General features: G+C 38.3%; 1 protein-coding gene across 1 annotated transcript in view; it reads left to right on the forward strand.

The window, feature by feature from the left end:
* Window positions 1-23,511, forward strand: part of SASH1 (SAM and SH3 domain containing 1) — a 187,411-nt gene that overhangs the window by 144,443 nt on the left and 19,457 nt on the right. The window contains exons 11-17 of the mRNA XM_018559386.1: window positions 1,466-1,537; window positions 3,274-3,417; window positions 10,985-11,120; window positions 11,504-11,673; window positions 16,086-16,295; window positions 20,555-20,705; window positions 21,927-22,034. Of these exons, the coding sequence (XP_018414888.1) occupies window positions 1,466-1,537; window positions 3,274-3,417; window positions 10,985-11,120; window positions 11,504-11,673; window positions 16,086-16,295; window positions 20,555-20,705; window positions 21,927-22,034 (991 nt within the window). The remainder of the gene's footprint in view (window positions 1-1,465; window positions 1,538-3,273; window positions 3,418-10,984; window positions 11,121-11,503; window positions 11,674-16,085; window positions 16,296-20,554; window positions 20,706-21,926; window positions 22,035-23,511) is intronic.

Raw genomic sequence — 23,511 nt, forward strand, 5'->3', positions numbered from 1 at the left:
TTTTAATTCCCAGATTGTGTTTTTTTTTTAGATGGCTGTCAGGCAGCCTGTTCACAGTGCTGCAAAAACACTGCAGTACCTCTGTGAATTAGCTGCATAATGAAAGGTATTTTTCCAAGTACTCCTTTCCTTGTTAAAAATGAAAAATTTAACAGACACGCATGATAAGCATATCATGTAGTAAATGTAAACTATTTCCTTTACATTTCTCCAGGACTACTTCTTGTGTACATATTAAAAGCGGCAAGCCCCTACTGCAGCATGCTAGTCTCCCTGCCTTAGCAACTTCTTATTTTATGTAGAATATGATCCCGGCATTATAACACATTTATAGTGCTTCTAATGCTTGTTATCGCTTGTTCATAATCCATGTATAACTCCTCATACTTAATATTCTGCAGAAATAGGGGTATTTTAATTTGATTTCACAACAAACAAATCTCTAGTTGCCCTTTTTACTTCAACAAACAAAAATGCACATATTGCCAATGAGTTGAAAATGGGATCATTTCTTCTTTTTTTCATTTGTTTAGTTTGTCACAGATTACTGGACCTATGTAAAATGTACCTATAGCTACTATAAATTGGCCAAAAAAAACCCCACACTATAAGTCTGCCCCATGATATAAAAAAGAAACTAATAAAGTCTGTATCCGTTTAGTGTTATCAGTGATTTATGGCTCCAAAATGATTGCTCTCACTCTGACGTTTGCGGCGATATGTAACATGTGCGGCACAATAGGCGCAATCGTCGTTTTCGCATGTAGGCGCACCCGAATATCTGTGTGTGTATGTGGGGGACGGGGACTTAAAAAAAATGTTTTTTCTTTTTAAATTTTTTTATGCTTCTTTATTTTTTTATGAATCTTTAATTTTTTTATTACTTTTTTTTTTTTTACACAATATATATATATCTTGTGTTTTGGTGGAATGAGACGCAGTACTTTTTTTTTACCTTTTTTGCATATTTGTTTAAGTAGCTAGACCTATTTATTAGCCATATAGACAAATGAGGAGAGAGATAGACAGGGCTTTCTGTAATGAATAGTAAGCCATGTGGTTGCCATACGTTAGTTTATCATGCAGGGTACTGTGATGACTGAAACAGCTCTGTAGGCTTTGATGAAGGATAAAAATAATTCAGTCTTACAACTACACTGTATGGTATGAAAAGCCACTTTCATTCCCTCAAACCAAAATGAAATGTGGAGGAAGCATATTAATTATTAGTTTAAAGAGAGTACTACCCAAAGACCATTTCATGGTAAGCATGAATCATTGTGGTGAAGCATCCAATTTTGTATTATTTTGATTTTTCCATTTTGTGTGTTTGCATATGTTCTCATAATGACTTGAAGTTAATTTTATATTTTAATTCTATTTTTCTGGGGGTTTTTTTATTTCCTATCTTTCATTCCTTTTCTCTCTTTATCTTTCGTTCCTTCCTGCTATGTTCATTCCACAGAGAACCTGCAGCTTTGGTGGATTTGACCTTGGCAATCGTTCATTGCATGTTGGAAATAATGAAGATTTATTGGTGAGCTTCTCAGGTTCCTCTGATTTTAGTAATTGCTGTATGTTTTTAGTTTTAGCTTAAATGCACTGTAAATGACTAGAAACAAATACAGGAGATTACAACAGCATAACAACGAAATCAAGTGGAGAGATGCTACCATACAATGTTATTAAGTTGTACAGCAGATAAGGCAAAATAATGTACAATTTTTGGTGTCAGAGCAGTATCTCAAAGTTTTCTTAGTCTCTGTCCTTTTACTACCTCTTAAACACACTCTAATGCTTCAAGCGTTCCTTACCTGAAAGCTAACATTTAATATAACGATTGAAAAAAATGCTCTCTAAACCATTTTAAATATCAAGTAACCTGACACAAACCCTAAAAGTAAATGTGGGGCCGGGATAAGCAAATTTAAGTATTTAAGCAGTAAATGAATTTAAATACAAGCTGTCCCTGAACTCTGAAGCTGTAGGCACTGTGGAGCTATTCTTCCTTTAAAGTTCACATCAGAATCACTGAAGTTGGTCACGTTGCTCCCCTGTCCAATGCACATGCTCCTTATTTACATTAGAGACTAGAAGGCTACCGAGGCACTGCTGGAGCACAGTGAGCTGAGCTACTTAAAAAATTACCTTTGTGCGGTGAAAAGATGGAATGACATACTCCACAATGCCTACAGCTACAGTAGTCAGTGATGGATTGGTTTAAAGCTAATTTTCTGCTCGTTAAGAATATGTAAATACTTGAATGTCCTTAGCCTGGACCCAGATTCACTTTAAAGTGGAACTCTAGGCAGATAAAAAAAATAACCATTTATTTAAATTATTGGTTTCTTAACGTATAATTAAATGTATCTTTACAGCTGATAAAAGTAGTGAAGTCTTAAAGTCACACAGTCAGAATTCTAATTCCCTGTACAGCAGCTCCCTGGCTGTAAGAGGGAGGGGCAAGAATGTTTGCCAGTAACGCTCAGTTGCAATGCAATTATATTCAGTCTGGGAGGGGAGAGCAAAGTGCGGGCCTCATCAGTTTGCTGCTGCTACTTCATTGCCCACTTACACACTGGGGAGGGCACCTAAATCAGGCTGTGCTTAGCTGCAGTATAGTCTCCTGGGAGAACATAGGGGGTACATCGACTGGCTGATATCTGACAGGGGTCTCTGGATCACAAGAAATGTGCATTGCACATGAAATTTTATATGTACGTTGCAGCAGCCATCTTTCCACATTACAGCTTTTGTCTTGAACAATAATTGTGCCTTTGTTCACTGCAAGTCTAAACAGCTCTCACCAAAAGAGGACCATTGAAAGTGACTATGTCACCAAGCAAAGCCGTTTTCGCCAAACTTAAGTGAAATCTGGAATAAAGAACTTTCTCTAGGTAGTGAAAATTTTAATATCCAAACAAGCCTGTAAGAAGACTATCAGAATTAATTTTAGTGTATAGTACAATAATCCATAGTGAAAACCTACAGAGAATACATGCTTGCTTTCCTCTAAGCAACCCTAGATTGTTGTCTTTATAGTCCTAATTTAATAAGAATGTTGGTCTAGATTACTTTATTTAAAACACAGCATTAGAAAAAAAAAATATTTTGTGTTTGGAATGATCGGTCCCATATTGTATAGTGAAGCATCTGGAAATATGTTTATTGAAATCAATTGTTCTATCTTAATTTGCTACAAATTAAACAAAGAGGCTTAACCCACCACCCACACTTTTAAGAAATCACATTTGACCTGATTTACTCTTGCAGGAGAAAGATGGGCAAGTTAAATACAAGGAAGTCATTAAATCTCCCAGCACACCAAGGATATCACTTGGTAAAAAAGTGAAGTCTGTCAAGGAAACAATGAGGAAGAGGATGTCCAAGAAATACACAAGTTCTGTGTCAGAGCAGGTCAGTAGGAAATTTACATTCCTTTACTGCAAATTGTTTATTGAAATTAAGCTGCTATAAAAACAGAAACAAGCCTTTGAATTCTGGAGTCCAGCTGTGTTTTAAGGCCACACTCCCACATAGAAAAACTGCAGCAGCTACCAAACATATGGCTGCTGTTGTGTATACGTGTTCCCAGACTGCCACACATTGCCTATGTTACAGTCAATATCACTTAATGAGTTAACAGTTAACTAAGCATTCTTAGCACTATGGTGTGTTATTGTCAATAGATTACTAGAACATGTCAGTTGTTTAGCGTTTATGCAAGTTGTCTGTGACATATGGTTACATTCAATCATGTTTGTTAAACACATCATTAAAACATCTGAGTTATGGCTTCGTATACATTTTTGGTTAGGTGTAATTTTTTTTTTTTTTAAAGAAAATGCAGCATAAATAAAATGCATATTAGCCTCGTATGTGATAGCAATAAAGTTTAGTAAAAAAAAAAGTAAAAAAAAATTTAAGTTCCCCCCCAAAAAAGTTTAAAGTAACACATAAAAAAGAATAAAAAAATGTTTTAAGTCCCCACCCATACATACACGCATGCAAACATGCGTCGGGGGCGCATACGTGCAAAAACGACGATTGCACCCATTACGCCGCACATGTTACATATCGCCGCGAACGTCGCAGTGAGAGCAATAAGTCTAGGGCCATCAATCACTGATAACACTAAACTGATGAGCGGTAAAAGCTTTTAAAGTGTCGCCTATGGCCAATTTTGGGTATGGTAGTTTTCTGCGATTTCGCGGGTGCGCGCAATTTTAAAGGTTGACATGTTTGGTGTCTATTTATCCGACGTGACCCTGACTTTTATATTTTACCAAAAAACTGGGTAATAATAAATGTTTCCTAACATAATGTAAAAAAAAACTTTTTTTTTTCAAAATTTTCTTTCATTTTTCCTAATTATAGTAAAAAATAAAAACCCCAGTGGTGATTAAATATCACCAAAATAAAGCTCTATCTGTCCCTAAAAAATGGTATAAAATTCATTTCAGTACAGCGTTGCATGACGGAATAAACTTCAGTCAAAGTACTGCAGCGCTGAATACTGAAAAATGGCCTGGCCAGGAAGGGGGTCTAAACACCTGGTCTTGAAGTGGTTAAAGAAAAAACATTAAAGAATACAGTGCATTTCCAAGTTTTCCACCCAGTGTTGACAATTACAGTTAAGGGAATATTTATAAGAAACGTACTAGAGAAAAGAATAAGGGAGTGACATTGGAATTGCTAGCCATAGTCACAAATCAGGTTTCAAATTTTACATCTGAGAAAATGAACCATTAGCTCTGATTGGTCACTGTGCATAACAACTCTTTTATGTTTCTCTTTTCCCTTGTTTTTTTCCTATAAATAGCATCATTTGATTGAAAATGTACAAAGTCAACCATTTTTCAGTCCTTTGACAAATACTGCCCTCTGGTGTTAACATACCTACAGCACACGTAGTATAGCTTGTTAATAAAGCACTTAGATCTGCTGGATCTAATTACATATCTTAGCAGTAAACAGCGGCAGTTCATTGAAGCAATGTTATTTAGGAAAGTGATATTTTCATGTAACATAGGCTATCAACACAGAGAGGGCGTTCCCCTATTTTTATAATTTCATTGATTGTTGATTTTATTATAGTTGAATATAACACATTAGTTGTCAGGCAGGAGTACTTATGGAATACTTATGACATATTTAGCGGGTGCATTGGTCTGACATATTTAGCGGGTGCATTGGTCAGTCAACAATTTTTACCCCAGTTCCTTTGACAAAATTTGAATGGAGTGGTGTTGGCATTCAAATTCAAGCAGTGTATAGCCAGCTTAAGTTTATTATTACAGGTTATTCTATAAGCCAATACTACTTTGCTGTTTTTGAAAAAATAAATTGTTTAGAAAACCCTGAAATATTAACGATTACTGTGAGTAAGGGACTACCTAAGAGGAGCTAAACCACACAAGGGGGTACTTGATAAAGAGTAGATAAAGGGGGTACTTAATAAAGGGCTTTATAAAATGGCACATAATGTAATAGTGTTATTGAATCTGATTGTGTGCAATATAAAGACACTGAGATTTAAAGGTTCTGTGAGTGAATATTGTAAAGCTGAAATTTCAGATCCTTCGTGTGATTTCCCCATAGCATTGCTAACCATTAATGTTGCTGACTCTGATGCCAACCTATATTATTTAGGGAGTATTATAAACGGTGAGAAAAGAGGAAATGTCTAAGTGTATGTCTTTCACTCATGAGAGGAGACAAACGATCTGCATGCTAGAGAGAGCTGACATAGTGGTTTACTTTACTAATCCATCCAATATGTCATCCTGACACATTTAAATTGAATGCTGCGCTCATGCAGCTGATGGCTGATGTTTGCTTCAATCTGCCTCTTTACCTTCTGTTCCAATAAAACGTTTTTGTTTTTTTTTCTGTGCAAATTGTACATTTGTCTTCTACCACATTTTTATTTATAAACCAAAGACAATGTTAGGTTCTTCAGTTGTAGCAAGGTCGTTTTTATGTAATGGCCATTGTATATGAGGAATTAATATTATCTAGAATATATCAAATGTATATTACACATATTATGTATTCTGAACATTGAAAAAATATTTTTGTATACCAAATGGATTGCAAACTATAATTAAATATTTTAGAGCATGTCATTAAAACCCAGCTCCAGCTAGAACTTTTCTTTTAGGTTTTCTTTCCTTTTAGGTTTGAATAGAGTGAGTAAGGGTTTGAAATCTCTATCAGGTTTTTGCTGCAGCTTGTGACTATGACATTGGGAGTGTTTACCCTTGCTGTGTTTCTCAGTGACAACAGGTTAAATAGGGGACAGGGAGTCACATACAGAAATAAAAACCTACGGTTTAATCTTCCCCAGTGTACTAAAAATGTGGTGCATTTCCTGTCTCTCTACCAGTTGCAAAGACATCCCATTAGTTCTTATCTCCATCATTCCTATCACTGCAACATTTTGGAACTAAACGCAGAGGTGTGAACTAGCCTCACTGAATGGGTATGCGTTTTTAGACAAGACAAAAAACATTCTGGTCTGGATCTGGTCTGGACATGGTGTGAATGGGCCTTCTCTAAGGGCCGATTCACGCCATAAACACTGCATTCTAGAGCGGTCAAGCTCTGGAATGCACTGTATCGCACTCTGGGGTGGGGGTGGTGGTGCTGCATTGAAGTCAATGGCACCGCAGCCATGCCCCCTCCCCCCGCAGTGCGATCACCAGAGCACTCTGGAACGCACTGTTTGTAGTGTGAACCAGCTCTTAGGGCTTGTTCACACCATATCCAGAACAGTTTGTTTTGGACCAAAAAAAAACATCCCAATGTATTTCTGGGCTCTGTTCACACCAGCGCAGTCCGTTCCAGTCAAGAACAAAAAAAAGATTGTTTGTCTCATTTTCTCTGGTCTGAAATGCACTGGAACTCATGGAAACGCTTTAAAAACATATGCAAACACACTGGACTGCAACTGAAAGCCCATTTTGAGGAACACAAAGTGGCAAAAATGCACTTCAGTGGGTTTGCAGATTTGCTCCAGATCTGGTCCAGATATGGTGTTAACAAGCCCTAAAGGCTTAGTTCTCAACTGTTGGCTATTGATCCAAAAGTAGGTCACCACATACCTTCCACTTTTCCAAGTGAGAGTCTCCTCAGCCTTCCCCTAGTGCACCAGTGTCCGTTCTCTCGCCAAACAGGCATTCAAAATATGCTGCCTTGCGCTGAGTGTCAGCTTGAGGTGGGGTGGTCTGGGGGTATGGCCACGAGGGAGCTCCATCCATACTTGCATTGTTTACAGCTCCGTTGCGTGCCCTGTAGAGGTGCCTGGACTGCAGTAATGTCACATTCTGGCTCTCAGCACCTCTACAGGGTGCACAATGGCACTGTACAAGCAATGCACATATGGATGGAGCTCTGTCACAGCACAGCAGCCCACACTGGATCCCAGATTGAGGATCCACTGCAGTTCTCGTAAGGTAAGGAGACAGGGTGGCTCTTGAAAAGAAAAAATATATTTTTTTGATGTGTGTGTGTGTGAGAATGTGTGTGAGATTGTGTTTGTGGTCGTGTGTGTCTTTCAGTGTTTTTGAGGGCCCGTTCACACTAGTACATTGCGTTAATCACACAGTCCCATGCGATTAACACCCTGTACCTTGCAATCGCACCTACCACATGTTCTGGTGTGGGAGGTGCGTTGCGTTGCCGTTCATTAGAATGGCACATCAAATGCACCTCTCACCCACAGTTCAATCGCCCGCATTGGAATGCCTAGTACCGCGATGCCATGTGTTCCATTGCAGTGCAACTTGGGTCGCGATTTAATGACCGAGGACAAATGTGGGTCCTGAGGTTACACAGGTTGAGAACTACTGCCCTAAAGGGTTTTATTGCAGTCTGTGTGCTCATTGAGGACTTTTTTTTAGTCTGGACCAGAACGGACTGCGCTGGTGTGAATAGAGCCCAGAAATACCATAGGGATACATTGGGATGGTTTCTTTGGTCCGGGAACAAACTGTTCTGGTCTGGATATGGGGAAAACAAGCCCTTCTAACCCAGTGGTAGGCAACTTTGGCACTGCAGCTATGGTGAAATTACAAGTCCCATGAAGCATTGCAAGACTCTGACTCCCAGAGGCATGATGGAGTTTGTAGTTTCATGACAGCTGGCATGCCAAGGTTGCCCATGCGTGTTCTAAATCGCTTTCCTGCTTTTCAAAGCAATATAAAAAGTTTTTATTAGGCTCTAAATTTAGAATTAGTATTGCCAGTAGACTGAATGTTTGAAACCTTTAAATATGTTTTATTGATTTTACACACCTTGACATTGCAAAAAGCTGATTATGCTATGAAATCAGGAATTAGATTTTTGTATTACTTATTACAAATCCTAGATCAGAGCAATAATGACTACCTGAAAGTACTGAACTTATTTCCTATAACAGAGTTTAATTCAGAGGCCTCACAAGGGGGGTGCGGCCCGGGTGACAGTCATTTTGGTGTCACCCCCTCTGAAAAGTCGGGCACTTGGTCATGGACCAAGAGCCCGACAATTGTACGAGAGAGCATACCTTATCCTATCAGGTGAACATCCCCTCTTCTCTTTGCTAGCATCCATCACCAAGATGGCTGCCGGCAGGTAAGCATGCGTGACGTCATTGCACACGTACGTGATGACGTCGCACACGGCCGCCGGGTGACACCTTGGCTGGGGATATCCCTGGTTCAATTAACAAAATACATCACTTATGTGGCCTCAGTAAACTGAAGTGTAATTGGGTGCTGTAGGTTGCTGAATTATATTTGTGTTGTATGTTTGATGACAGTAGATGAGCAGTTTTCAAACATATTTTACTGACTTCACATTGGGGTCAAGCACCTCCAGTGAGTAACTACAGTTTTCATCATGCATTACCTATAAATTGGTATACAGCTATGACAGTGACTATGCTCAGTAATGTTATTATTATTGTTATTAGGGGTTTATATAGTGCCAGCAGTTTGCCTAGCACCTAATAAATAAAAATAAAGGGAGACAATACAGAAGGGTTAGGAAGGCCCTGCTCGTGAGTGATATGAACACCATTTGTAACAATGTCTATTAGTGTCATGAATGCTCCATAGTAATCTAAGGGAAGTAGTAGTTATGCCAACCAAGACCTCAACAATAGTTACACCTATTTGCCTTTTGCATGTTACAATTTCAGGCTTTGTTTGTGCTTCAGGCTGCAAGGTTGCTTCCGAAGAAGAGCAGCAGGAGTTAAGCTTGCCATAGACATGATATGAAAGTCACACAATATAGGCATGCTTTAGGCAGATCAGAAAACAGACATGCCTAACAATTAACCGCCCTCAGTGGAGACAATCACACAAGCTAGAAAACCTGGTCGTATATTTTTCAAGCCCCTTTTGTCTGAGATAAGCTTTACTAGCATCAGCCACCTCTTCTCTTTTAAAGCATAAAGATGAACCATTTATGGGACTGCCAGCAGACTGTAGCATGGCACCATGTGCCTGACTAAATTACAACATGTGCCTCTGAACTGCTATTGCCATTGCCTTTTATATATGAAGTGTAAACCAAACAACTGTAGACAAGTTACATGCCTACTGGACTCATTATTCATTGGGCTCTGATGCTCTGTTTCTGATTGTTGGCAACACTCAAAGCGGAGATTTTGGTTTGGTTTAGATTTTGGTTTAGAGAACACATTATATTTCCTGTATTCCAGCTGACAGCTGCTACTGTAGAAATTAAATCCATTTGCCGCTAGTCTTGCAGAATGCAAATTACAGGTTTCATTTAACTAGTTTTATGACCAGTGGTAAGTTTCATGTACTTGGCCTGTCTGAACTTGTCTTGGCATCACGCACAAGACAAGATGCTATTTCTGCTCATTGTAATTTTCCAAGGCTAAACAGTTTGTCTGCAGTAATATTGCTGAGTTTGTGTTGAATAAGAACCTCCAGCCCACTGCATTTTAATGGATTTAAACAAGCTTATTTTTAATGGCCAGCATGTAAATAATGACTGACAAGTCTGATTGCCTCCATTTTAAATTCAATAACTGCCGTATACCCTGTGTAATTGCAATTTTGAAATAGAGCAAGTGCGACAGCAAGAACCAATTAGTACTGACCAGTCCACTAGAACATGTGACTTGTATGTTATGCTTAAAGTAGGACACTAGACAAACCTTTTTTAGTGATTGAGAAAGGAAAAAATAGAGCCTATTCATTTTGAAATTGCCTCAATGCAGGAACAATTGCTCCTATAGTATTTTTTCTGCACATCATGCACTGTGTTATGCTGAATCAGTGCATTGTCTGTGTGTGTTTTGGTGTTTGTAATGCACGTACTTATGTACATGTGCTGCATTAAAGAACCTGGTACTGCATGTTTTACCAGTGCTCTAGGTATAAACAAGCCATTACCTCTGTCAAATTTGTATTTCTGTCTCCATCCCTATTAGGCAGTATATTCCTCCATTATTGTTCCATTTGGCACCAGTCTGTAAAGGGTGGCAATTAAAGAGTGTGATTGGTAAACTTCAAAGTAGAACATATTTGTTTTTGTTAGTGAGGTAAATATATATTAAAAGTGTTTGTCAAGCAAAAAATCTTCTCTTTTTAGTTTTAGATGTGGGGAAGGTTTGGAACCCTGTTGGATTTTTACTGTATCTGAAATTCTGTTACAGAGATATACCGTCACCTCAACCTCTCTAGTAATGTAGGGGAAGGAGAGAACCCTGTCAGACTAGCACTTCCAGAGACAGGGGTTGTGGACACATGCACATTCTTTAGGAAGGAGCTTACTTTGCAATGCAACTTTTTAAAAAGGGGATCACATCTCAACCAATATTTTTTATTTAGTTTGTAAGATGTCATTTAACCATCTTACTACTATTCATGTACTTTAATATTTATAAAAGATTTCATGTCTTAGATAATGTTCATGATACTTGAGATACATTGTATAACTTATTTTTGTCATTGATGTTTTCAAGGACTCAAGCATAGATGGCATGCCTGGCTCTCCTGAATCTCCCCATCCCCCCACCAGCACACTTGATAAGCCAAAACTGAAAGCTGGGGGCTCAGTGGAAAGTCTTCGAAGTTCCTTGAGTGGACAAAGTTCAATGAGTAAGCATGTGTATTTTTCAGATATTGGCCTGTCCTTTTCATTCATCTACCTCTCTGAATGTACTCTATTCATAGGGCTCTGTTTACAAAGTGCACAGAATATCAATTGAGAGACAGAATGCTTCCGCAGATGGTTTTCTACACATGCCTGCTTAATTGTTGTCTGTTGCCATTTAACATTCTTTCCATCTTCATTTTGTAGCTTAACTATATATTTTATGTTAAAAGGCTTGCATAATATCCTCATTACCCTTCCTAGCTTAGAAACAAGATAATTTCCATTGTACAGATTGCAACAATACAGTTGAGAAGAAAAACGTTCACAATAAATAAGTATTGCTTTTAGTTGAATACTTCATTCTGTTGTGAATCTGTTTTATCAGGTGGCCAAACTGTCAGCACAACAGACTCATCTGCCAGCAACAGAGAGAGCGTAAAGTCTGAGGATGGTGATGATGAGGAGCCGCCATACAGAGGACCTTTCTGTGGCCGAGCTAAGGTCCACACAGACTTCACTCCTAGCCCTTATGACTCTGATTCCCTGAAACTCAAGGTTGGCATGGACAGATTTGTGTGATGCTTTTCTGCCATTTACTTAATTTATATTAATATATAGTTTATATGTTTGTGCACTGAATGATGTTCAAATCTCTTCATGGAAATAATACCACCTGTTTTACCTATTTTGAAACCCTTGGACAAAGTAGCAGATTAATTGAAACATTACTCAGTTAAGCAGGATGCTCCAATATTATTTGTGATAGTATTTAATCAGATATCACAGCAATCGCATATTAAATATTATCATGTTGGCAATGACCTTTGCTAAGCATGTTGGGAAGAGCACCTAATTGACTGCTTTCAGCTTATATGTTATTTAAAGCTGGCCATGGCCACTAACTGACCCTCAGAGGTTCTCTATTCTCCACATGCACACAAGTAGCAGTGGATTTACATGGAAAAGCACAATATTTTTGCTTTGGAAAATCCGAAGAGCTCATTGACTTATCCTTCCCTCTCCTGAGAGATCAGCTGGCAGTATATGCTGTAGTAATTCATTTTATTTAGTCAAAGCATGTCTCCGGAGTTCCCCTAATTGGCTAACTCCTAAAACTAATTGTACTGAATTTGCCATGATTTATTCCAGAAAACAATAGATTTTAATCTAAGGAACCTAAGGCAAAATGAGTCTATGCATTCTGCCAATATAGTTGCTATTTTCATTTTTATATTTAAAGTTTATCTAAATCCAAAAATAAAAATAATATATTCCAGCTTACCAGTACTTTGATCATTTTTTTTTCACTTGGTAATCCTGCCATTAACACATTCCCTTCATAGAGTGGCAATGCTCATTCACTGCATTGTATTTATTGAGGAGCCATGGTTAACACCATAGGTTGCTCTCCTGATTTGGACTACAAACATATCCTCCTCTGCTTATCTCCATTACATTGGAGGGAAATAGTTTACAAAATTTGTCCTAAAAGGAAGATAACATTGTTTGTGCTTTCAGTTCTGCTCACCTGAAGTGACCAGCGTGCTACCTTTCTGGCAGGATGAACAGGTGTACTTTGTACAAAAATGTTCGTATCCTGACATTAGAAATCTCATGCAGCCAACACGTCTTAGAACTGGCACGCTGCAATATATATACAGTGCATTTATCCTTGGGTTTAGGTCAACTTTAAAAGGGAAAAAAAGTATTTAAAAAATATTTTAACATATGAACATACATTAAATGATATCTAAACCCAAAAACAAACCTTTAATATATTACAGCTTACCATATGTTAAATATGGTAGCAGCATTAGTTTTAATTTTTTCCCTTTATTTTCACCCGGTGATCTGGCCAGTAACACACTTCCTGTCATAGGCTGGCTACATTCTATGGATGAGCAGTGGAGCATTCTCAACCTATGAAGAGGGTAGTATTAGATGCACTAGCAAATTTAGAGGGACTCTACTAACAAATATAGCCAAACTCTTTACACTTTACACGCAGTTACAGCAACAGTGTTTTGCTTTTTGGGATTAAAGTTTTACATATATGGAAAAAGCAAACTATTCAAAGCTCCTTGTCAGTGTTAAATGGTTTGTCTCAACCCTCTACCTGCCACTTTTGCAGGACAGCTTGATCTGTTAAAGGAAGTTGAAACATAACAGACCTAATAGCTAGGTCACTACCGTAAGTGCAAATAAAGGGAAAAAGCCCCCCAAAAGAAAAACTAATGCAGCCACTACATTTAAGCATTGGTAAGCTGCAATATATTACATTTATCCTTTAAAATGTAGGTATCCTTTAAATATAACAGTTCTCAGGAAAATTGAGAGAGTGGTATTTCTCCGGAATTATACATAGTCAGCAAACTTAAGTCCAGCCTTGCATTGTTCATCTATCAGAAAAAGTTGTGGAATAAATAATATAGAATACATAAGTATATACAGTCATGGCCAGAAATCTTGGTACCCCTGCATTTCTGTCAGATAATGCACCAATTCATGCAGAAAATTGTTGCAATTACAAGTGTTTAAACATTATCATGTTTATTTCTTTTGTTTGTATTGGTATGACAAAAAAAATGGAGAAAAACAAAAAGCCAAATCTGACACATTCCATGCAAAACCCCAAAAAGGGACTGGACAAGATTATTGGCACCTTCTCCAAATTGCAAGAAATAATTGCATTCCAAGTTTTTGTGGAAAAGCATGGACAATCTCAAGGTTACAAGTCCATCTCCAGAGATCTTAATGTTCCTGTGTCTACTGTGCACAACATTGTCAAGTATGAATGAAAAGGGACGCTATGGTAGGAGACCCAGGAGGACCCCACAGCTGACACAGAAACACAAAAAAGCCAGATTGGAGTTTGCCAAAACTTACCTGAGGAAGCCAAAATCCTTTTGGGAGAATGTGCTGTGGACAGACGAAAAAAAATTACAGCTTTTTGGTTAAGCCCATCATTCTACTGTTTTCAGAAAGAGAAATTAGGCCTTTAAAGAAAAAAATACAGTCCCTACAGTCAAACATGGTGGAGGTTCACTGATATTTTGGGGTTGCTTTGCTGCTTCAGGCACTGGATGTCTTGACTGTGTGCATGGCATTATGAAATCTGAAGACTACCAAAGGGGTGCAATGTAGGGCCCAGTGTCAGAAAGTTGAGTCTCCGTCAGATGTCATGGGTCTTACAGCAGGACAATGACCCGAAGTACACGTCAAAAAGCACCCAGAAATGGTTTCAGACAAAGCGCTGGAGAGTGCTGGAATGGCCAGCAATGAGTCCAGATCTGAATCCCATAGAGCACCTGTGGTGAGATCTCAAAACAGCAGTCGGGAAAAGGAACCCTTACAATCTGAGAGACCTGGAGCAAAAGAAGAGTGGTCCAAAATTCCAGTAAAGTGATGTAAGAAACTAATTGATTTAAGTTATTTTTCCCAAGGCCTGTGCTACCAAATATTAATTGAGGGTGCCAATCTTTTTGTCCGCTCCATTTTTGGAGTTTTGCGTGGAATGTGTCAGATTTGGCTTTTTTTTCTCCACTTTTTTGTACCAATACAAACAAAAGAAATAAACATGAGAATGCCTAAACATTTGTAATTGCAACAATTTTCTGTGCGAAGTGATGCATTTTCTGACGGAAATGCAGGGGTGCCAAGATTATTGGCTATGGCTATATATTAGGGATGTTCAGAAACCAAGTATCGTACTCGGTACAAGTACAGATACTTTTCCAGCTCCAGGACCAGACTAGAGAAAAATTCAAAAGTTAAGAGTCAGCTGTCATTTGTAAGGAGCATACGGAGCTCCTGGGATTTGTAAATCCCCATTTTAATGCATTATTTTTTTTAATAACTATATATAAGTGATGCACCGATACCATTTTTACAAGTACATGTACTGATACTTGTCCAAGTACTCACAGATACAAGTACTGATACGTTTTTGTTTATTGTCATGTGACAGTTTTTCTAAAACTATATGGACTAATGATTTCAGGACAGTGGTGGAGAGCCAGAGCCAGGTCCCAGCTGCAACCCCTGCAACCCTGGTAGTTCTCGTGAAAATACCAGGTACCGGCACTGGTATCTGGACAACCCTTATTATATATGTATTTTTATATATGCCAATCTGGGTAAAATTCCAGTTTTATGAATGTTATGTACGATAGAAGTGGTTATTAGTATGATAAAACTGGTAACTGTGTGCTGGTAGGAATAAAAATTATTCTATGCACGTGTGTCAAGCATCTTGTAATGGCAGAGACATGCAGAAACAATCACAATGCCCTCAACTCACCTACTGTGTAAAAAAAGAGATTGAGCAAGGTTTTCCAATTTGACCAAACATTTCCATTCCCTTCTGAGAAGCCTTGGCTAATGATGTCAACTGGATCCTCATAGGCTTAAATTTTCTTAGTTTTCAACCATATTAGGATAATGTTACCTAATTTCACATTAGATTTCAGATGAGAAAGAAATAATTGAAAAGGTATTTCATCAGCTCTTTGTTGAGACATATGTGAGAACATTTGGACTGAAAGGTAAAAAGGCTAGCTGTCTGGGAAAGGAGGTTTGCTGTTTTTCCTGACCCACAATATCTATGCTTTATGGCTTACACAGATATGTTATAGTAGTGTTCAAAACTGTTGCTGATTTCTATGTAATGATATCCACCTATCTTTTGGAATAAAGCTGATTAAAACTCTGTATTTAATATGTTCTGAGGAATAGAGGCTCCAACATATTGAAACAGATTTGTTTTGAACAACATTAGCTCCTTTGAGGCATTTAATAGCGTATGCTTAATTATTGCGCAGTACGTCAAGGTAAGCTTATTCACTAACACGCACTTTGCAGTAGATGCAATGTTGGGTAACACTTAGCACTCTGATAACAATCCCTAATAGTTGTTTTTGAAAGCACTTTGGCAATTCTGAACACTTTTCTCAATTCCTTTACTGCAGAAAGGGGACATCATTGAAATTATAAGCAAGCCTCCAATGGGCACATGGATGGGTCTTTTAAACAATAAGGTTGGCACTTTCAAGTTCATATATGTGGATGTGATCAATGAAGTTGAAGAGAAGCCCAAGCGACCAACCAGGAGAAGACGTAAGGGACGGCCACCAAAGCCAAAGTCTGTTGAAGAGCTTTTGGATCGCATCAATCTTAAGGTTGGAAATTTATTTGAGGCTCTTTTTAGTCCAGAGACCAAACTCGATCTCCTTTACAGAATAAAAAAAATAATAATTCTCTAGAAAATCTTTATACCTAACTATATATTAAAGGAAAACTATGGGGTGAGTGAATTACACTCATCCCCATAGTTAGAGCAAACGTGTGACATTGAAACTGTCACAGGTCGGCTCTATTGATCGGGAAGTGAGTGAAAACATACCGCCATTCGCTCACTTTCCCGATCATCTCTCTGTAGAGAGCGGTGACTCATTTAACGCTCCCCACAAGGATTCCCCCTCTCTGATTCTACAGCAATGACTGGAGGGGCGGACAGGGGAGGGGACAGGCATAGCTGGCTCTGCCTCTAGATAGGCAGAGTGCGCTGTCAATCAGCCAGCGGGGTGGCTCTCGACAGTATTGTCGGGATCCGTCCTGGCTGTGATGCTTTCAGCACACAGCGGGCAAAAGCTGGCTAAATACTGAGTTTTGGATCATGGAAGGACATTAGTATATGTGCCAATGTGACCCTACAGAGAACTATGGGAAAAAAAGGTTACCCCATAGTTCTCTTTTAAGATCCATATAGTAAAAGCATTTTATAACACTCCCCAATATAAAGTGAATTCAGACATAGTAAGATCACCAAGTGCCCTATTTAGTGCCATATTACAGTGGTGATTCTGCCACTAGCCACAAAACCACAGGTGCAACCAAAACCTTATCTAATGGGCATCAAGGGAGTGATGCTATAGTAAATGGTACATGGTCTATTAGCAATCCAGTCACTGGCAAGTTGTCGCTAATTTAAAATGGCAAGGGAGTCTATCACAGATATGTATTTTAAAACTGAGGAAATACCGGTTTTATCCAATGTTTACAGTTGTAATCATAATTATTTCTATACCGCACATGCTTTCTGTTAAGTGCCTAGAAGTATTTACAAAAAGTAATGTAATTGTATGATACGTAATTACGTTTTCTTTCCCATGGATTGGGTGACACAGGATTCCGAGACAATTGAGTTATACTGACACCTACAGCAGGATTTGGACACTGGCAAACAGAAACAAAGACTGACCAGCTGGTTGCTAAGGGCAAAAGCTCCAGCTTATGTCTGCTCTAGTTCTAATAAATCCCCCCCCCCCATAGTGCTTCCATACCCCTGTTCAGCACCAGTAGATTAGAAGGAGATTTCCCTTCATTGGCTGAATGTATCGTGTCATTGGCGTGTCTACCTCATAGCAACAGCTTCCATTAGAAAGTCTCTCTCTGTATCATTCCTGATGGTCCCTGCAAAGAGAAACCAGTTTCCTAGTCCACAATTTCATGTTGACAGATCATCATTCAAACTTTTATTGTTAAAGACTGGATGCTACCCTTGTCAAGGCACACTCTACAAGATGTGTGGCTGATTCTTGGGTTTTTTAGCATCAGGCAACTGTTTCCCAGATTTGCAAGTCTACAACCTGATCTTCTGTTAACATGTTCTCTAAGTTTTACCAGGTGGATGTTCAGGCTTTATCTGATGCCAACTTTGGGCATAAGGTCCTTCAGGCAGCTCTCTAAGCTGCAGGCATTCCCATTTTTTTTATAGTGGGCCTGTTAGCATTTTGTTTGCTGTGTTGCCCACACTTCAATTTGACTGCTTTGGGGCATTTAAGCCATCTCTTGATCTTATGTCCCTCAATGAATAAAATAATTTTTGTACTCACCATAAAATCCTTTTCTTGGCGTTCATTGAATGACACAGGCCTCATTTGTTACAAAACTGAGGCATGTTAGGAGTGGGAAGTGCTCTACCTGGCTGGTCACTTTTTTGTTTGCCAGATCCTGTCAAATTCCTCCTGTGGGTGGCAGAATAATCAAATTGTTTCTGAATGTTGTGTTCCTCATTTGCCTGCCAAAGGATTTTTATTGCTGCTGATACTTACCCCCGATGCCGGAACTTCTGGGTACAGGGAGATTTTCCTATGACCGGCAGTGCCCCAAGGGAACATGAAGGCAGCTTCCCAGGCAATCAATGCCCGGGAAGCCCGCAAGTAACGCCGCCTGGCTTCCTGATTGCCCTGGAAGCCGGCTGCATGCTAGCAGAAGTACCGGTATCGGTACTTGGTATCAGCAAGTACCAAAAGATAAATATCGGTACTCGATACAGAAAAAACAGTATCGGTGCATCCCTAGTGGTAACCCATAGTAACCACTCCCATTCCAGTTACTGCAATCTGACCAGTTAAGGAACAATGTCTGTGGGTTACAGAACTTTGCACACAGTTCGTGAGCCTGTTAGTGTATTAAGACCATTTCCCTGCCCCCTGAACCCCCTCTCCCTCATCACCCTAGTTTGTTGATGTTTTCACTTTTTATGAAATTTCTAAGGCTCCATTATGTAAACAAATGTGGCCTATGTCCTTAGGAAATCTCTAGTACCCTAAAACTTTCTAAAATAATGCTGTGCTTTCCCTAGTAATATGGCTTCCCTTTAGATACCACTAAATGTTCCACCTTCAGAGAACACCCACTGACTAGCCAAACTGTTTCTGTCTAGCATAGAGTTGGAGGAGTCCTAAAATATATGCAAGCTTTCTCAGCATTGAAATGATTAAGGAATAAAAGTGATTTTTCTTTTACTCCCCACATATAAACTGAACTCCCAACTTAATAGAGGTTATAGGTATAAACCAAGATTTATACAATAACTGTTTCACCTCAGCAATAAAAACCACCAAGTATGAAATCAGTTGCTTATATTACAGAGTGTATTTAATGGAATAGCTGAGCAGCTTGTATTACAGTATGATTATTTATTATGATTTGGTGCATATGGGCTGTACAGATTTCATGAGCATATTGGTTTGTTGTAGAACACTGCAGACAATTACTCATGATGCTGACAAATAAGGAGCACTGAAAGACGCACTCGGAATTCTTTCTAAAGGAGTTATATTCCCATTTAAACAGTTAGCCCACTAAAATCTTAATAACTTCAGCTTTCGAACCTCCTCATGGACCGGAGCAATTTTTTCACTTCCTCTGTTGACCTGCTCATTTGTTGATAACGTTATCATTTATTTAAGATAACAAAAAAATACATTGATTGTTTAGGAGGATTTTTTTTGGAGGGGGGGACTGTTTTCCTTCTGCAAGTTTTTTAGACTTATTTAGACATATGTCTTATACTGCATATACAATTCTTAAGTTGGTTAAACACTGACTGGGAAAGATATTCAGGCTCTTGATACATTTTCATATTTGTTCTGTTTAATAGACCCTGCACTACATTCTTACACTGTTCTCTGTGATATTTTTTGTCAAGGCTCTAAAACTAAAGCAACTCTGTCACTAAAATAGATTCTGGACATAGAGTCCTCCCTGTAGAGGAGATAAGAAACACTCACGTCGCCTGCTTCTAATGCTGCCAATCTTGTTGATATTGCTGTGGTTCCTCATGCCAGCCTCTTGGTCACTACAGTAGTGGCATAGGGGTCCTCACATTCAGCCAATGAGGGCAGCAGGGGACCAGTAAATCGGCATCCCCAGAAATGTCTGTTTCAGTAGCATCTTTAGCTGACATTTTCTCTTTATCCCATGAGAAATAGGAAGCATGAGAGGTGAGTATTAATTATCTTCTTTGCCAGGGAGGAATAATATATTTCCAGCATCTGTTTTACAGTCAGAGTCACTTAAAAGAGTATGTATACCCCTAATCATGTGCCCCAGATTGCACCACCTACATCAAATTTGTAAATGGAAATACATGCCACAGATTAGTTAAAAGTATAGTATGTGTTACCTTGGGCTGATGTCTCTCCTCCAAGGAGTTAGTGAAACCCTGAACATGCCTAGTCATAAAATAATAATAACTGTCTTCCTCTTTTCCTTGCCCCATGCATAATGCAGAGAGTGGGCAAGGCGGTTGAGTCATCCTCTTACTCCGTGTGTATACATTTCAGTTTGAGCTACTAAGCTCTGCAAATGTCAGGCTTCTTTCAATAAAATAACAAGGTATAAACAAGTAAACACATGAAAAGGAGCATAGTGTTTTCCCTGCTGACTAGGAAAAAAATAAATTTGGAATATTAATATGCAATATTTCATACTTAGCTGAAAAAAAATGCCCTAAATATGATTAAATAAAAGAGGACATATATGCATAGGGATTATATTGTATTTATTAAAAATGTGAGACATGATCTTAAAAATTCTTATATTACTCTTTATTTTTAATTCTAAAAACTAACTTACTTTGAATTTCTAGGAGCACATGCCAACCTTCCTCTTCAATGGATATGAAGATTTAGATACTTTCAAACTTCTGGAGGAAGAAGATTTGGATGAACTGAACATCCAGAATCCAGAACACAAAGCAGTCCTACTTACAGCTATTGAGCTGTTACAGGAGTATGACAGTAAGGATTTCTAATTTACAATGTCAATAGAATAATATCTACAACTGGAAATTGCTAAGCCTTAGGAGTGTGTGTGTGTGTTACACTGTGATTTAATGACTAAGTAGTCCATAAGCTACCATAAAATAGCATTTTACTTTCTACATAAACATTGTTGATGATCAACAAGTACAAAAAGTCTACATTTTTGCTAACTGTTAAGATCCAAAGGGTTACAGATCTCCCCTCTCTAAGTGTGTCACTACGGTATAGCATCCCCCTCTGCCTGTCTACCCCCAATTTTTTTTGCCTGGCACATAGTTATGTATTGTTACTTCAGATGGCTACCAACCCATTCTCTTATGTGATTGCAGAGGATCCAGCTTAGATAGTGAGCAGGATGGACCTACAGTAGGGTACAAGTGCTACTCTGGGTTTGATAGTCCCTAAACTGTCCTAAATGATAACACATCATCCAGCTTTGATCCCACTGCACCTGACCCATTGTGTGATGTGTTCTGGAAAGCCTCTACTGCCCAGCTTTATAGCACTGTATTCAGTCATTTTTATATAGTGGAACCTCTAATGACTAGTCTTTTAAAGACACTAGATATATGCACTATATATCTGATTTCAGTTTTTGAAAATCAACTCACTACTATAAATTCATATAAACTATTCCTATTCTTTAACGCATTTGAGCAAGACACTACCTTCTGAATAAGGGGTTTGAGTTTCCTCACAGAAGAACTACAAGTGGGAGCATTTTCTAGAAGACACATGTTAGAAGCTAAGTATGATACATTTTACTAAACATTGTAGACCAATAGTTTTGTCTGAAATGTTTAAATGTTTGCCAGCCAGAGCCAAAAATGGATGAATCATACACCTTTGTGACAAGCCATTCTGCCTTTCAAAGACTATACCCAATAAAAAAAGAAACAGCTGTACGCATTTTTTTTTAGTTAAACCACTGGTATATTTTGTAGGAAAGGTGGAAACCCTAACCCTAACAAACAATGGAAAATAAATTTTTTACATTCTCTAATACACTTGAAATTTAATACTCATATAGACAGTTAACATGAACTTGACTGATTAATGGGTGCTTGCAAATGATGTTCTTTCAGTTTGGTAATAGCACACTCCTAATAATAGATGTATGATAGTTCTTTATGGGTCTTTGCTCTTCATGATAACGGAAATATTAACAATATCCTTGTTTATTTTTGAATATCACAGGCAACAGTGATCACTCTGGGTCTCAAGAGAAACTGCTAACAGAAGCAGACAATGCAGGCTCTCCCCGGGATTCTGGCTGCTATGAAAGCAATGAGAATTTTGAACATGGTAATGACAGGAAGTAAACACCTGATGACATGTAATGTACATGCCTTTAAACTGGCTAGCATGCTTAACACTTCATGCACAATGTGTGCAGAAGAGACCTTTACTAACAATAAATTATAATGTGCAGATGTATGTGGCTTACCAGGAAAGCTTCTTGGTTTATTCAGCTGGCCTGTATACCGTTTTGCATCTTGGAATTTAATGCTTCTGTTAACACGGACCACCGTGCCTGACTTTCTCATTACTTCTGTAATTCATGTAAATGCTTAACATCCTTTGCCTGCCTGCGCCATTTTCATTTTTATAATCATCCCACACCCTATATTTATCAAGAGGACAGACTCCATTAACATGTGCAAAACTGTCTTGAAGACCCTTAGAACAAAACTTGACTACTGTTGTAGTGTCATAGAAGTATAATTGGTACTTTGCTGTAATGTTTGGTCAGTTGTCATGCACTGTTCAGGGTTTTTCCTTTTTCCAGTGCATTTCCTGCACTGTAACCATTTTAAATAAACATTTATTTTATTAAAACTTAGAACCATTTGCCTGAAGAATTTAAGTAAAAGTATAGCTCTGGTTGAATATCTGTTGAAAAGAGAAACTCTTCACCAACAGAATTATTATCACATTTCTAGATGGTGATTAAGAAAAAAAAAATGTGTACATCTAAAAAGGAAATGTCTATGTCTAACCATTCAGAGCAGTCTGATGCTCATCAGGAGAATTGACCTAGAGTGGCATTGGTAGAATGCAATTTTTTTTTGCTGTTAGTATATCTACAACTGTCCAATACACACAGTGGTTTGCAGTTTTATAGGATTGTGTGGAAGGGTAAGATATAGGGAGATCTAATAGAAATATAGGAATACTTGTTAAGTCTATGAAGAAGAGCAGTTGCTCACAGCAACCAGATATCAGTTCATGTTAATGTCAGTTTATTTTTTGCTTGCTTTTAATTACTGCACTTTGAATAACATTACTATTTGCAGTGCCTTTGTGACTAAGGTGTACGTTTAATAAACTGTGAAAGAGTGTGATAAGCAGTGAGAAGGCTTTTCTCACCTTAGCAAAGTGAAAAGTCTAGAAAATGCTGTTTAATAACCCAAGATAAGTCAGGTAGGAACAGAAATATCTCACCTCTTCTCATCCTGGTGATAAGTACACAGAAAGTAATGGGAATGTACCTGTTTAATAAAGGGAGAAAAGTAGAGAACAGCTTTATCACGAGATAAGTATTGTGCAAAGTACCCTTGATTTAGCACCCTGTCAGACCTGGTGCTAAAGGCCTTTTTCTCGAGAAGCACTGAGCAAAGATACAGGAACCTCCTCCTCTGTCACTAAGTTATTCTCTGTTTCCAGTCCTGAGGAGAAGTTTGAGTCGTATGTTCTATTCAGAGCCTAGTGCTATTCTATCCAGCTGTTACCGCTATCTAACTTTTTAAAGAAATAAATACATATACTATAATATATATAT

This window comes from Nanorana parkeri, unplaced genomic scaffold (assembly GCF_000935625.1).
Source record: "Nanorana parkeri isolate BGI_ZX_2015 unplaced genomic scaffold, ASM93562v1 scaffold391, whole genome shotgun sequence".
Taxonomy (NCBI): domain Eukaryota; kingdom Metazoa; phylum Chordata; class Amphibia; order Anura; family Dicroglossidae; genus Nanorana; species Nanorana parkeri.